At 36.9% G+C, this 15,231-nt stretch overlaps 1 protein-coding gene across 1 annotated transcript in view; it reads right to left on the bottom strand.

The window, feature by feature from the left end:
- Nucleotides 1-15,027, bottom strand: part of LOC128707613 (protein kinase C-binding protein NELL1-like) — a 38,769-nt gene extending 23,742 nt beyond the window's left edge. Inside the window, exon 1 of the mRNA XM_053802572.1 lies at nt 14,937-15,027. Within this exon, the coding sequence (XP_053658547.1) occupies nt 14,937-15,027 (91 nt within the window). The remainder of the gene's footprint in view (nt 1-14,936) is intronic.
- Nucleotides 15,028-15,231: the final 204 nt, after the last annotated feature.

Genomic DNA, 15,231 nt, shown 5'->3' with positions numbered 1-15,231 from the left:
ATGAGAAATCTATTAAATGCTTCGATACGTGATAAAGCAATCGTATCACTTAGTTATAATGCAAATGTTCAGTATTTCAATGAATTATAAGTCATTATTCGCAACTTGAATGTAAACATGATGGAACATATTTCAACTTTGTGCTCAAGCATTTCAGCAAGCACAGCAGGTGTCCTCGATTGGACTATAAAATACGATCATCAATCGTCGCTCAGCGATCAACCAAACGCAAGGCAAAGAAGGGCAATCCCCTATGCCGTTTGTTGGGCGGCACATAAAATGACGCACAAGGGTGCTAATTTGTGATCATATCATATTTCTTTCCATTTTCAAAACCGCGCTTCCAACATCGCTTTACAGGACAGCATTCGGACAAGTAACGCATCTACCTGTTAGAGCAGATCTCGCACCAGAGTCTGTGGATCATCATTTCGTTGCGGTTTAGATAGTTTACCACTTAGTTATTTGTTGCTGTTTCCGCTAGGTCCACCGTCAACATTTATTCTCACAAGTCACCGACAACGTAGTATAGCGCCATAAAATAACAGCTCGACGGCAGTAGAGATAAGGATTCGTCCGGATTCCATTCGACAGCCTAACGCACCGTTAACTTATGTAAAAAAGGGCACCAAAACCTGACAACAGATCCAGACGCTCGCACTGTTGAGTGCGATCGTCCCAATGCAGACCATCTTCATCAGTTTGGGTTTTTTGTTGTTGCTGGTTTACCATTTAATTTAGTGAAAAAAAAAACAATCTTGCTCTTTCTACCTTCAGAAGCAATCTGATGTTGATGACATGCCTTGCTCAGTTTCAGGGTTTCACATAAAACAACACACGATCGATAACAAACAAAAAGTATCCAGCATCGTTGAGCCTTTTAGCAAAGCAAACAACGAAGACAATCTTGATTTCCTCGCATCGATATCTTCTCAAACTTCACCTCTGTTGCTTTCGTTTATACGTTTTCTTATTGCTTATTTTATCCACACATTCTTACTAGTTTAGCAGAGGCTTAACAAAAGCAGAGACTCTAAGAAGCTAAGATTCTGATTTATGATACCATAATTATCGCAGTATTAAGTTGGATACCTATCTTATTTAGCTGGAAGAAAGCGGTCTGAGCCAAGTCACAATCTTTATAAGCATGCAATTTTGCAATAGCTGCTCGATCTTCAGTTTTATTTTCCGCTTCATTGCACTGTGTGTTAGTAGGTCGTAATACCTTTATGTAAAGCAACATCAACTTTACCGTAATCCAATTCAGTATAGTACTAAAATGCTAGATAATGAATCTGTCGTTGGTTCAAATCCCCTCTAGAGGGCAAGGTAAACTGGTTCGGCTACAGCTTATTCAAAATGGGACTACAGGAACTCACTTTATTGGCATTGCTTATTTTGCCAAAGGAATAGCATATTAGATACATCTTCACCGTGCCACGTCTACTTGGTAAAACTATTCTGAATTGTAACTTCGTAAAATCAAATCCAACCTAATTAATGCTCTCAGATTTTTTTGTCTCCACCTTAAGGCTCCACCAAGTTTAACCACCTTAGTCTTAGGGTTGTCTTTGTGTATTTTATGCATACGTTTAAAACATATGAATATTCATTGTTTTTGCTGACTGATTTAAATATGGTTAGCGGCAAGTTTGCGAAATGTATGTGAAAATAATTGTCCCAAAATCGGCTCACTTCTGTGTCACATCCAATGAATTTGTTTATTCAGAGGTGGCTTTAATGTGGTTAGTTTACAACTCTTGCTTTCACACTCATCCGTTTAAATATCGTAAATGATTTTTACGATATCCCATTACATCCAGGTGGATTAGTGGTAATGTGGAATACCGGCTAACATATCAAACCTTCATTCACCAATTAAGCGATAAACGCCGTAAAAATACATGTCATATAACTTTTCCCGCACAAAACTGAACAATAGCTCAACAAACTACCGAAAATGAATTTGATCTCCATATTAAAAATGTGCTCAATGAGAATGAAGGAAGTTTTGAGCTGGCTTGCTGATTTAAAGATTATCATAATCTGACATCTTCTCTTATATTTTCTTAATCCATGCTCTTCAAGTATTTTTTTTTATGTTTTAATTATCACTCCACTTTTGATAATGGACCACCTTTATTCAAATCTTAAAAGCTAAAGGCTAAACGGCTCAGCTAAAGACAACGATAAAATCGTAAATTTCTTAAGTGTTCTGAAAACAATTAATGGCTGTTTAACAATGCAGCCAATAAGGTAATGCAAGTTTATTATTAATTTCGATAAATGCCAAAATGGATAAATTCCAGAAAAATACTTTAGTTAAACGAAACTACGAGGAAAAGATAATGTAACAAGTTAATATTCCAACTGTAACAAGTTGGATAACAATAGATGGAACAATAGACGACAATAGTGACAATCGTGAAGCGTTTTCAAACTCAACCTATACAATATTGACACTATACAATAAGTCAACCGCTTCTTATTACACTCCACAGGTTGATATTGTTATGGCTCTAATCCCCATAGGAAATATTCAACATCGATTCGGACATGTGCCAAACTATTAAGAACCGAAGTCAATCAATAAAAAATAAGATTTATTGATATTGGTTAATTCTCTTAATTAAATTTTTATTCGCCGTCTCGTAAACAGAAACGGTACCTGGGTCCATTGATAGCCGATACGGGAATTTATGCTAGGGAATATCGATGAGCCTCTGGAGACTCATTCAGATCGGCACACAATCGTACCTGTTACGCTCCTAAAATAGGGTTTCCCCTAAAATGTCGTCGATAGCAAACAACTTTCCTTTCAGTTTTGCTTTTTCCCTATCAAATGAACTTGTCTGGTTAAACTTTCGCCCAAAGGAAACATATGCTCACTTTTTCCAGAATAAAGATTCCAACAGAATTGATAACGGGTAGGTGAATTAAAACATTTAGCAAACATACAGAACCAATACTGTACACATATTCTATTTCTTTCTGACAGAAATGGTACAGCAGACATGGTATGAGAAATTGTTTCTATTACTTTTATCAGTTGATTTTTGTGGCGTGGACAAATTTATAACCAGACATCACGTGACCTATGGACATTATCGTGCCTAAGAATGTGCTACTCATTTGCAGTAGACCGTCAAACAAACCGATTGGTAACATAGCGTAACTCTGATGGTTTTGGTACTTAAGGGTACATTTACCCACAAAATTGCAACATTTTAAAATAAAAAGACATTTGATTTTGTACGAACCCCTATTTGTATACGGTAAATGGCTTAATTAAGGCTTTAGTTCCTATTGTGAATATGATCGGCTTTATACTCACTTCTTATACATCTGAAATAAAAATATGCTCATTCTAAAATTATAAAGCTATTTGATCATTAAATATCGACTTTTCTTAAGACCTTCGAATCATTAATTTCAAACTGATTTCTTAATATTGTAAAATAATCAACTTTTACCAAAAAGCCTCACAATTCCTATTGTTTTGCTGAGAGCAACTGTTTGTTGTTGTTTGCTGAGAAGCTGTAGATAGATTTTTTTAAATTTATAAGCATGATTTATACTGTAAAAAAATATCTCCAGGACAAAATTTGTTATATTTTCTACCAAATAACACAAAAAATTTGGCAATACGGCTAGACCCGTTCTTATTTAATAAAAAAAAATATTTAAAAACATGAATATTCCATCGGGGAGGAGCTTTTCCTGTACATAAATTAACATCGTCTGTCTGTATATACCTTTTTGTTAATTAAAACTGTTACAATGAAATCAATATTTAACATACTAAAAGCTTTCACTAACTACTGGCAGCAATTGTAAACAAAATAATGGATACACCTGTAAATGCAGCATGAAAATGCACAACGCAGGTAAAGTAACCTGTTTATCTGTTCCGCCATGAAACTGTAGCACCAGCGAAGGGAGTTATGTTTCGGTTCACATGTGTCTTAACGTAAAGAAGACATAAATCAATTATATATCGATTAGTGCAATGCGATAGCTGTCATCGGTGTACTGTCGTGTTGTGTCATTATTTTGCAATTAACCATCATAAATCGTAGATTTTTAAATTTGCGTAATTAGCAATCGTAATGAACCCTTAAGAATGGGTAATGCAATGATGTTTTAAGTTTCTGTTTGTATTTTAATTAATTATCCATTCTAAATTATTTGTAGGAACCAAAGATAATCCATTATTCTTGTATGCAGGCCTTGCATTTTACGATTTTTACACTTAAACTTTATTATATTATTTAATATACATTTTAACCCGATATAGCCGTAATAGGCATAGTTAAGTAAACCAAAAACTGATACTTTGAGATAGCTTAACTAGTTGCACTTCACATATACTTTGTCATGCTAATGGCGTCTAGAAAGGGAATGACCATAAGGTGCTGAACGAAAAGTAAACACAAACCTTTGTTGACACGCATTGGGGAAACTGATCATTTTCCCAGGAAAACGTTCACGGGCGCTAAAATCCATTATTATATCCAGCAATTACTCATGTGCGACACGATTAGATATGCACAAGCTGAGGTTTTTCTTATTGCTCGCAACATGTTTTTGAGCACACTTCTCTAGAGGCAGTAAAATTTCAATACCAAGAGAAATGCCAATGAAAACGGTTTGAAAAAATCCAACCACTTCATAGGTGACCACAACACGACTCAGAGTGTATATGATAAATCTTGACACGGCGATTTGCCCGTAGTCTATGAGACTAACAAATCACCCAAGAGTCTTCCTGAGATCGTACATGTTCTTTCCAACCGTTAACTATTGACGAATCTGGAATGAGCAAGATACGTCGTACTCTGGTTTCTTATGCCAACGGCAGCGTCGCTGTGTGGTGCTAATGACCAATCGAAGTATTTGCAAAGACGTCTGTCGCGAACACACATATGCTGTCATATAAAATAACCACATCAATCATTCTGCATAAGAAGTATCTTTCTCTCTCTCCACTTGTTTACGCCGGCCAACTGTAGGGTTTAAATTAAGTTGACGAGGCTTGACTTAGCAATCATATACGCCTATTGAAAAACACAATCGATGAATGTCATTGTTTGCCTGAATCACCTTTTCCTCAAGATTAAGAAAAATAGAGAAATTTGTCAAGCGGCACAATGCTGTCAGCAGACTGGGCATTTATATGTGCAAAGAACGCACAATAATTGTGCATGTGCCAATGGGAAAGGAAAGTACACTCAACAAATGCCTTTGGAAATCGAGACACATTATGCTTCATAAATACATGTAGCTCCTAAATCATTTGCATAACAAATATTGGGAAATCCTGTTAGAAATGCTAGATGAGTAGCAGTAGACAAAATGGGAAGACGCATGTTGTTATTACAATGAAAATACTGAAAAGGAAAAGGTGTACTTAGTGCGATAGTTCATCGTGGCTCAGATGACTAGCTGAATAAGCTTTTAATGAACAACTTCCAATTTTTGTTTAGAAATGAAAAAAAACCATAGAGATTAACGGAAATATAAGTTCAAAATTATATATTTTTAAAATATGTTTAAGTTGGCAATTAATTAATCGTTTAGTTATTAAATTAATTGTTTTATTAATTCATTTGTAATATTTGTATTTAAATATTTGTTTATATAAGCATTGAAATTGTTTTATATATTTAATTGCATCGTAAAACACTCGCAGCGATTTGGGAATAATTTTCGACTGCATATTAGTTAACTACAAGACTTAAGTGAGATAGCGTTTTATAGCTATTTATGGTATTTTAAATTGTTTAATACAAATTACAAATATGTAGTGGACTTCGCCCTGAGTGTAGAATCGGGCCTTAAAATATAGATAATGTTGTACAGCGGGTGGTTTGTTACATAACAATTAGGGCTAACTAACTAACTTATTTGGCCAAGTGTTTTTAATGAGGAGTGAAATTTTGCACAAAACTCGCATTGCAATAATTTGAATCTTTGGCAATGAAAATCTTGACTAGAAAATGGAATCCCAAGGCCACCAACAAAGTCGCCTCAAAACAACGAACAAAAAAGCAAAGAAGAGCCTGAAACGATGCACGATTTTTAAAGCTCTCTTTATTAATGAGGAAGAATTTATGCTTCCGTCGGAGATTTTACTATTCGTTCCAAACCGGTCAAAAAGAGTTCGGGATAAAGTTGCCCCCTTTGCTTCGGTAGGTGTCGGCTAAGGCTTCTGATGAATAGAGCTGCATAACCGTAAAACTTTCAGCGAGATATGGTAGTGTCATTATATAGGCCACGCACACTATAGTTCTTGTCCACGTTTTGAAGGCGAGTTTTTTTATTGTAACTTAATTTTGGTTAAGGTCCCAATTTCAATTTTCGAGTTTCAGTTTTCCGTGATGATATCATTATGCTTGCTAGTGCGTTGTTCACTCAAACGATGCTGCACGTTTTATTAAGAATGAAAGGTGCTATTGAACAAGTAATTTTAAAACAATTGGATATAGTTAGACAGTTAGATTGAAATATATTGCGAATATGATATCTATATCAATAAATATATCATAATTACGAAATTCGCATATCATTCAATTCAATCATCAATAACGACATTACATGAAAACATAAATGTTTTGGCAGCTTTTGGAATAGAAATGACATATGAAGAAGCTGATATTTTATTTTAACACTTTTTGCCCACAATGTTTACGAAAAACGGAATTAGTCTTTATTATTATGACTACGCAATGTACGTAAAGTTTCCGCATATGACGAGGATTGTTTTTTATTAAATTTTCAAATCATTCAAAGGATTAAATGATCAACCGTAGATGTGAATAGTACATAGGTAATACAGATTGCAAGTTACAGATGATATCTAAAGATAAAGCTTATCTGGGTTGTATGTAGCTCGTGTTATTTTTCGATTGTCCATTGTTGGTGCATTATTAATCTGCTTATCTTTTTGCCTACATAAATCAAATTCAAAAGTGCAAGCGAATGGCGCTTCTTTTGGCGCTTATCTTCTATTTTCCAACATGTACCCGTTGCATGGTGACGTTGAATAATGATAAATGCCTTTTATTGGCATGCACTATGTGATCGTCAAAAGAGCATATGGTTTAATTTCCACTTCACGATTGTTTTATGCAGCGCGGTGCAACTTTTTGCACAGTAACCAACTGAAAAACTTTTGCTAAGAGACTCAAAATGAGACCACCGTTGCGGTTGTGTTCTTCGATTTTTACTGTCACATTCTGATGACAACATTTTTCGTTAACGAAATCGATTGAACTTTGTTAGCATTTCCTTCCGCTTCGCACTGCTTTGCACAAAATCTGAGCTCTTTGGCAAAAATGAAAAACGTAAAACAGATAATGCTGATTGATAAGTTTTTTGTTGTTCAAGTACACATGCATTATGTCTCAAGCAACTTTATGTAACAACATCACATGCTCAGACGCATAAACATGCAATCCCTTCCTCGCTAACACATATACTAAATGTATGTTTGTATTTCTATACATGCTTGGTTATTGTTGATTAATCATCATAAATTATGATTATTTATTCCAATTCCATAGATATTTTACAGTTGCATTGTCCAAGCGACTAAGTGTAGTCACACCATAAATTTACCATTTTATTCTGCGGATAGACGTAGCAAGTTCATAAAGTTATATTTGAATTTCACAACATTATTATACATTACGCCATCTGGTGGTTGAGATTAAAACGCGTGATCCATAGAACGTCACGCCACAATCAACTACTAACAACGTTTCATTCCAAGTGGTCAATAACTGAACAAACCTTTTTCATGTTCATTCAACGCTGTTTGGGTGGGATGCCTCATTTACATACTTGTGAAATTCATCGATGAGATCTTCCTAATTGGAGCACGTTGAGTTTATGCTTTACTTTTGTTTTTGGGCAATGGAATTCCTCTACCACGGAAACACACGACTTTTGGAAAATTGTGGGTTGTTTGGGTGAGGGTTATTTACATACCAGCTAATACACACATTTGTAGCATTATTTCCCTACATGCCACCCTACACGCAAAGGCAATGAGAAAAATACAATAAAAACGCTTCAGTCAATGTGAACTTTATCTACTGAGGACAATAAATCGTCCTCAATCTGGATGTTGTGTGACAAGATATAAAACTAAACTAAAAACACTGAACACCAAGGGAAGAGTATGGGATAATTAAATTTGTCGCTCTTCCTGTTAATTTTTTTTTGTTTCAGTATCTTTTGTTTTCTTTCCACACCCTGGTACCTTCTGCGAATACGTTTTAAGGTGATCCGATTTTACCCGAAACCCATTATTTAAATATTCGGCCAGTTTCAAAATCTTCCTCAACGAAATAGCATCGAACAGGATTAGTGAAACCACCACGACGCATCTCACCTTAACGTCTCTCTGACTATTCGTTCACTCGTATAGAGATAAGCAACCAGCAGCGCTATGTAACAGCAGCGCTTTCAAAAAGCTTCGTATCGCTCAGACGGTTGAATAAAACAGACATCCCACAAAAATGGATCCCCACTTGGTGCAGCTTTCATTATTTTTTTTTTTCAATTACCAAACCGTTGTCGTTGGTAGACTTTCAGCTCAATTGCTTGGAGTTTTGTAAATGAATGCCTTGGTACGGGTGGTTTAGAATTTAGTTTGCTACTTTTTCTACTAAATAAAATGTCCAATTTTAACGTTTGTATTGCATCTAAAAAGGCGCGTTGCCAAGCGGAGCAACGTTCCAGAAAATTTATGTTACAATTTGATGAACATTTGTTGTATATTTACTTATCGAATACAATAATTAAAACAAAGGTTTTCACTTTTCGTTCTCCGATTGATTATATAAAATACAGAGAAAAGCCCCTTATCTTACGGTTGTCATACGGATCGCGCTCACCACATACACACATGTACCAAATGAACAATGACATAACAAAACAGCAGTATCGATTCTTGTAGTATTCTTGGATTATGGTTCAATGGATTTTTTTTCTTCAATCGTATGGCAAATCGCGTGCCTGACAAGTCTCGTTTGATTTCCCCTCGAACGAAAAATCCTAGCCTAGCTAGACGCTGTTTCTCATTGTAAAATTATGTTATTTAAATGCTCTCCCTTGTGCCCAAGCGTTTATTTGTGTATTTCTGTGTGACTCGAGAGGTATAACTTAAGGATAAGTGTATTTATGATTTTTTTTCCTTTTTTTTTGCGTGACGATGTATTATGTGTGTATTGTATTGTATTGTATTGTATTGTAGTGTATTAAAATGGACAACAAAGAGTAGTAAACACAACCGTTCCAATTTAAATTTTTAAATATAAAACTCCTCCTACAAAAATTTTGCCAACACAAGTGATACATATCTCGCCATTGTCATATCAAAACTTAATTGAAATATAGTTTAAAGAATCATATTCCAAAAATCCGCAAAGTTTCCTTTCGTGTACACATTAATAAAGTTTGAAATCGTCATCCTGCTGCAAATCGATTAGAATAATGCGATAGGAATTCATTTCATTTTATCGAAGGGATAAAAACTTTGATCAATAAAAAACAGAGGGGAGAATATGAACAACAACTGCCTAAGAGGAGAGTAAGTAACGGAAATAAAATTTACGTAGTAGTAGTTTACGGTGGGGCGTGGTGATTTATTCGTTGCGGCGCCGGTCTTCACACCACAGGACCGGTCCAAAATCCCACATGGACCAATCTTCCGTACGCTGGACTGACTATCAGGCTACGGGTAAGTAAAATCTATAATAGCCAGAAATGGCAGGCCTAAACCTCTTGAGGTTGTTGTGCCAATATAATAAATAAAAAAGAAACAGTTTTTCGGGCAACACTGTCGGAACTAACGAATTCCATTTACGCGTATTTATGAATGAAGATGAAATGGATGTATAAGAAAGTGTTTACCTTCTGGAATTATTGTCCCATTAGGTTTAGAAATATACGTGCTATAAATACGTTATTAAAAAAAACACACACACACACATGACTGCAGTCACGTTCATGGATTCTAAAACCAAAAAGGGAAAACAGATCGAACACAGCAAAGGAAGACTCGAACACTTGTTCTAGTCTACGGAACCGGTCTAGATAACTGAACAGCAATGATACGTAAACTTGTCGCGATTGGATAATGCGTGGCATAAATGTCTTAGGTTGCGGGTGAATGAGAGTAGCCTTAGAAAAAGCTATTAAGCGGCTGCGTTAGCGATCCCCGGTATGAAATCAAAAGGCGGAGATAACATCTCAACCGATTAGCATACTAAAGCTCCAATGATTTTTGACCAATCGGTGGTAACACAACTATGATACCCCCGCTACAATAGTGCGCATCGTCTCGTTCTCTGAGATACTTTTTGATGAGCCGGCTCGTTTTGATACGATGCACGACAAACGATTCAAATCAATCCCCTCAACAATCGAATATTCATAAGCTTCTGCTAACGATATGTGTGAAAATATCAAACGGTTTCGATCCAATGAGCGCAGGAAGAAGAAGATTCAATGGTTTTCATAATTGTCATGTTGAAAATGTACACAGTATACCTTTCAGCATCATAATTGGTGTCCGATAAATCAATCCCCATTTGAAGGATGACCGATTGGTGCCGCACTTCTGCTAGCTGCGAAACAACGCAAATTATGGCCATGCGTTTAAGTTTCTTTCTGACACATGTACTTCCTTTACTATGCACCCTCTACCAAATTCAGTCATTTGATTTTATAAACATTCAATACTTTCATTCAAATCCAATTTGTTTCATTCAGCTCGGAAAGTGGTTAAAATATTTCATCATTTTAACGCGACTGTCATCACTCTAGGCTAGTCTAGCACTACAACGTGGGAGATATCTTTGGCTGTTCTGCATGATTCTGAATTATCGCTCATATATTCGTTGGTCGCACAAACGCACCACGCTCACGTTGTGGGGCAAAAAAAAACGTAATCGCGCAGCGACAATTTTTACACTCAACACCCATTTCATCAGCTTTAACATCGAAACAAAATTCGGCGACTGTAAGAGAAAAATGATCTATGGAAGTATTCGCAACATTAATTGAAGGCGATGTATTATATTTTCCGTCGTACATTGCTAATTGAATTTTTCGAGAGTAATTTATTATAAGATTATATCGTGGTAGTGGTTATAAATCTGCAACATTAACCATTCATTTTGTTCTGAAATTTATAAAACAAACAATGTTGATCTCAATGTCAAACTTTTATATTATTGCTTACGTGTTAGTATTATTATTTGTTTTCGTTGTTAAGTATTCAGCAACAAAACATAGAATGACACATCGACGAAGTGATTGATTGATTTGAGCATTCAGCATCTGTACGATTAGATGGTTATGTAATAGGCACTTGTGATGTTTAATTTTCATATTTAAAAGACGATTTATTACAAACATGGGTTTCTTCTAATCCATGCTCAAGTAAATTCGGTAATATGTAGTATACATGCTGCTGCACACGAAACTAGAAATCATATTATTACAAAAATACTAAGTGATTGAAAAATTGATTTTCGTTTGAATGAAAACAGTATTTTCTGCTATAAGCTCGACTATCTTTGTAGATGTGGGCAAATCCAGGCACAAATATTCCCACGTATGCAGGACTGCCAACAGCAGTAGTTAGTATATCAATTAACGACCTACGTAACGACCTACTTGTAACTCATACTTGCCATGTACGGTTTATTATACTTATTTTAGAAGCGCCGGTGCCACTCGACAGGACCGGTACAAAATCCCATACGGTTCAATCCCCCGTCCGATTGGGAGTTGCGATATCGAATTGCGATACTTTGTGTGATTTTTTATCGAATTATTTGACTGTATGTGATTTTTAATTTCCCGTGATTGAACTGTCGTCAGTCAGATCAGGTATCAATTAAGACCAAATACCAAACCAACCCAAACTAAGGTGCAAATATGAAACCAATATTTACAACTCTTTCCCCTTTTGGTAGGATTATGCTACTTGAATGCTATAAGTGAAACTACTATTTGAATTATGTTTAGTTAAACTATTGGGAAAAGTATGCTAAACATAATATTTTAAATGTCCTGTCCTGTAGCTACGTGAAATACCACAACTAAATAAGTTCCGTTACTGATGCGAGATGAATTACATTTGTAAAACTGATAAAAATGAATAAAAGGAAAGTATTTGGCTGTAAAACAAGGTCCATAAGGGATGACCTTAGAACATAACCAAATAACAATCAAATTGGTAACATACAAAAATGTCAAATCGATAGCAACATGATAAGTATTTTTATGTTTTTATAAGGCGCAGCAATTTATTGATAAAACTAAACAAGATAGAACAACTAACAATACCCTGAGCAACGCAAGGTCCGCTGCCATGGTACATAGCACAGGCGTTCAATAACGAGCACCCACGCCACGTACGCTACGATACAATGCCCTTACAAATAACCCTTAAAACTGATGTTTGGTCCTGCAGGAAGCGAGACATAAGAATTCAATAAAAAATCAATTAATAGTAATACTCAATGTCGTTTCCGCCGCTAAGGGGGGTGAGGGTGTTGGAAGTATTAAAAACAAGACGCACGGGAAGACCCTTCAATCGGGCCTGTTTGTGCCCAACGGACTCGTCAGGTTAGACGCAACTCGAGCCTTGGAAGGTGCCTTCCTTGTACATGTGCAATATCTATCGACCTTTAGCGTCAGCATCGACAGGTGTGGTTGTACATTGTGTAGCCCCCTATTGTAAATGCTGAAACACATAAGTTCCTATATGGAAGTGTGTGTGAAAGGCTCTTCAGTGCTTTCGCCGAGATGTTGCGCTTCCGGATCGGGTTGTTGTCGGCTGTATTATAAAGCCGGTGATGAGATTTCAAATTTGGAAGGGAGAACTTTCCGGTGCTGATACACCAGGTATTGTTTTACCTAATATTTCACTATCCATTTCCGACACCCGGACGTAGTTTTGTATGCTCGCTATGTGAAATCATACTAAAGTATAATAAAAGAGAACGTTTATATTCAGTTCAGGACTGTTTATATGTAGCTAAGTATGCGTTCCGCTAGTGGTACGAAGCCGTCTGATTTAGAAAACTCGTTGTATAATTTTCCCTTGCCACTCTGTCGTTCGTTTATTTATTCAAGCGATGATGAAATTCCTCCGTTTTGCACTCTTTTCTGATTTCGTATAACGTTCTTAGGACGAATTCTTTCGTTTTTTTTTACGTTTTGCGGTCGTGCCGTGCTGCAAATTCCTTCCACTCTAGCCATCCGTTCCGTTCGGTGCCGAAAGCATCTGAAACGGTGCAAAGAGATTCGCTGGAAGAAAAAACGCATCACATCACGTGTTCTTGTCTTCACCATACAGTGTTCTTCTCCATCGTCCCTTTTTTGTGTTCCAGTCTCATCTTCATATAATGTTCATATTGTCAGTCACTTCCTTATAGGCTGATGGCTCTGGTTTTCTTTTATTCCAGCCAAGGCAAGCCACCACCATGTTCGTGGCGGTTTTAATGCGCGAGTCGACTCGGAAGAATTTTAGGTAGATGTCGCGAAAATTTAAAGCCGAGAAAATCCAAACGTACGCTCTTTCAGCATAGCTGTCGTCTCGTTTCTCGTATTTCATATCCTCTCCCGGTTGCTTCTGTTCTGGTCGCATTTCCTGTCTCGCTTCTTTCCAATATTATGCTCTGGTTATGTTCATGCTCGATTTTATGTTCCGTACCCTCGTATCTGCTTGACTCATAGCATGTTGCGATTCGATTTCCTTCGCAAACACGTGGTCACATTTCAAGCAAAAAAAAAAGAAAAAGACCAAATACAACCCATACATATCCAAGGTTGTTCATGAATGATACGTTCGCGTACTGTTAGTTCCATGCTTTACGGCCCTGTGCTACGGCTATGTTGCTGTGCCTGCCACAAATACTGCTGGCACAAGGCATTTCGACTAAAAACCGATGCACAAGCACCGAATGCTGAAACGCCAAAGTCCAGACCGTAACCGAAACCGAATGAAGCCAAATAATTTGGGCAGTTTCAATCCAGCCACTGCTTCTCCATATCAAAAGCTTAACGGGCGGCTGAGAATGGTGAGCTGCTTTTTTTCCTCCCGAAAGTTCTTCCACCCGTTCCCTGGGCCCGAGTGAAATTTAATTGATGATAAAGCTCATCAGCCTATTTATGCAAACCAATGCAGGATTTTGAAGACTTTTCGATAAGTAAGGCATTGCACAGTGTTTTTACGCAAACGCGTTCCAAACGAAAACGCGTATGCATACTAATATACGGTTTTCGGCCTAGAGTTATTTGACGATAGGTTTAAAAATCCTTACACATCACAGCCATTTTACGAAAATCTTATTATGAACGAAAATACGTACATAATCTTTTTGGAGATTATGGAAGCGCAGAAAACATTGAGGATTGGAGTGTAGGTCAGCTTAATTAAGGAATATATCTACATAGACGAAATCTATAAAGCTGTCCACAAAATACACCTGACTTTGGTTTTGAATTATTTACGTTTCAAGCGTGCGTCATGATGGTTTCATTCGACGTGCAATAGAACTAATAATAAAAAAAATCGTCTACAATGAGCATTGGTAGAGCGACGAATGCCATGTTGGATATAAGAAAAAATTGTGTGCTTTAACAAAAAAAAACTTTGCAAAGGTCTTGTTTATCATTCATAAATTTCTCATTTGGATGATTTCGTTTGGAGAAATATCACCTGCTAATATTAATAGGCATACGCATCGTAGAGTATGGTGTTTCGTTTTCCCCTAGCTAGCTTGAAGTTAGCATTTCACTTCGGTGACAAATGATTTATCGCCAGGATTAAGCAGAGCAAAATTGAGACATGGAGCGATCGACGATCAAGTTAGCGAACGAGAAAAGCGAAAGAGAAGCGAGACACTTACCTGTACCGGGCAATAGCAGGATGGTCAGGATCACTGCCAATGCCTGGACACATCGCCAGGATGTATCGCAGTTCCAGAGCTGCTTGGTCATGGCAGAGCTACACGAATCGCGGCTGCCTCAGCCGGTCGGGCTCCTTACGATAGAAATTCTGCACGTCGAGCACCATCACAGTTCAACGGTGCGTTATAAATTAATTGCTTTCTGTATTGCGCGTCTATCCTCCTTTCGTGTCGTACGAACCGATTCCGTAGAAATTGATGCAAAACCATTCGACACCCTTCGACGTCCTGCACA

Source organism: Anopheles marshallii, chromosome 2, assembly GCF_943734725.1.
Source record: "Anopheles marshallii chromosome 2, idAnoMarsDA_429_01, whole genome shotgun sequence".
NCBI classification, from domain to species: Eukaryota; Metazoa; Arthropoda; class Insecta; order Diptera; family Culicidae; genus Anopheles; species Anopheles marshallii.
This window is presented reverse-complemented; position numbering and strand designations above follow the sequence as displayed.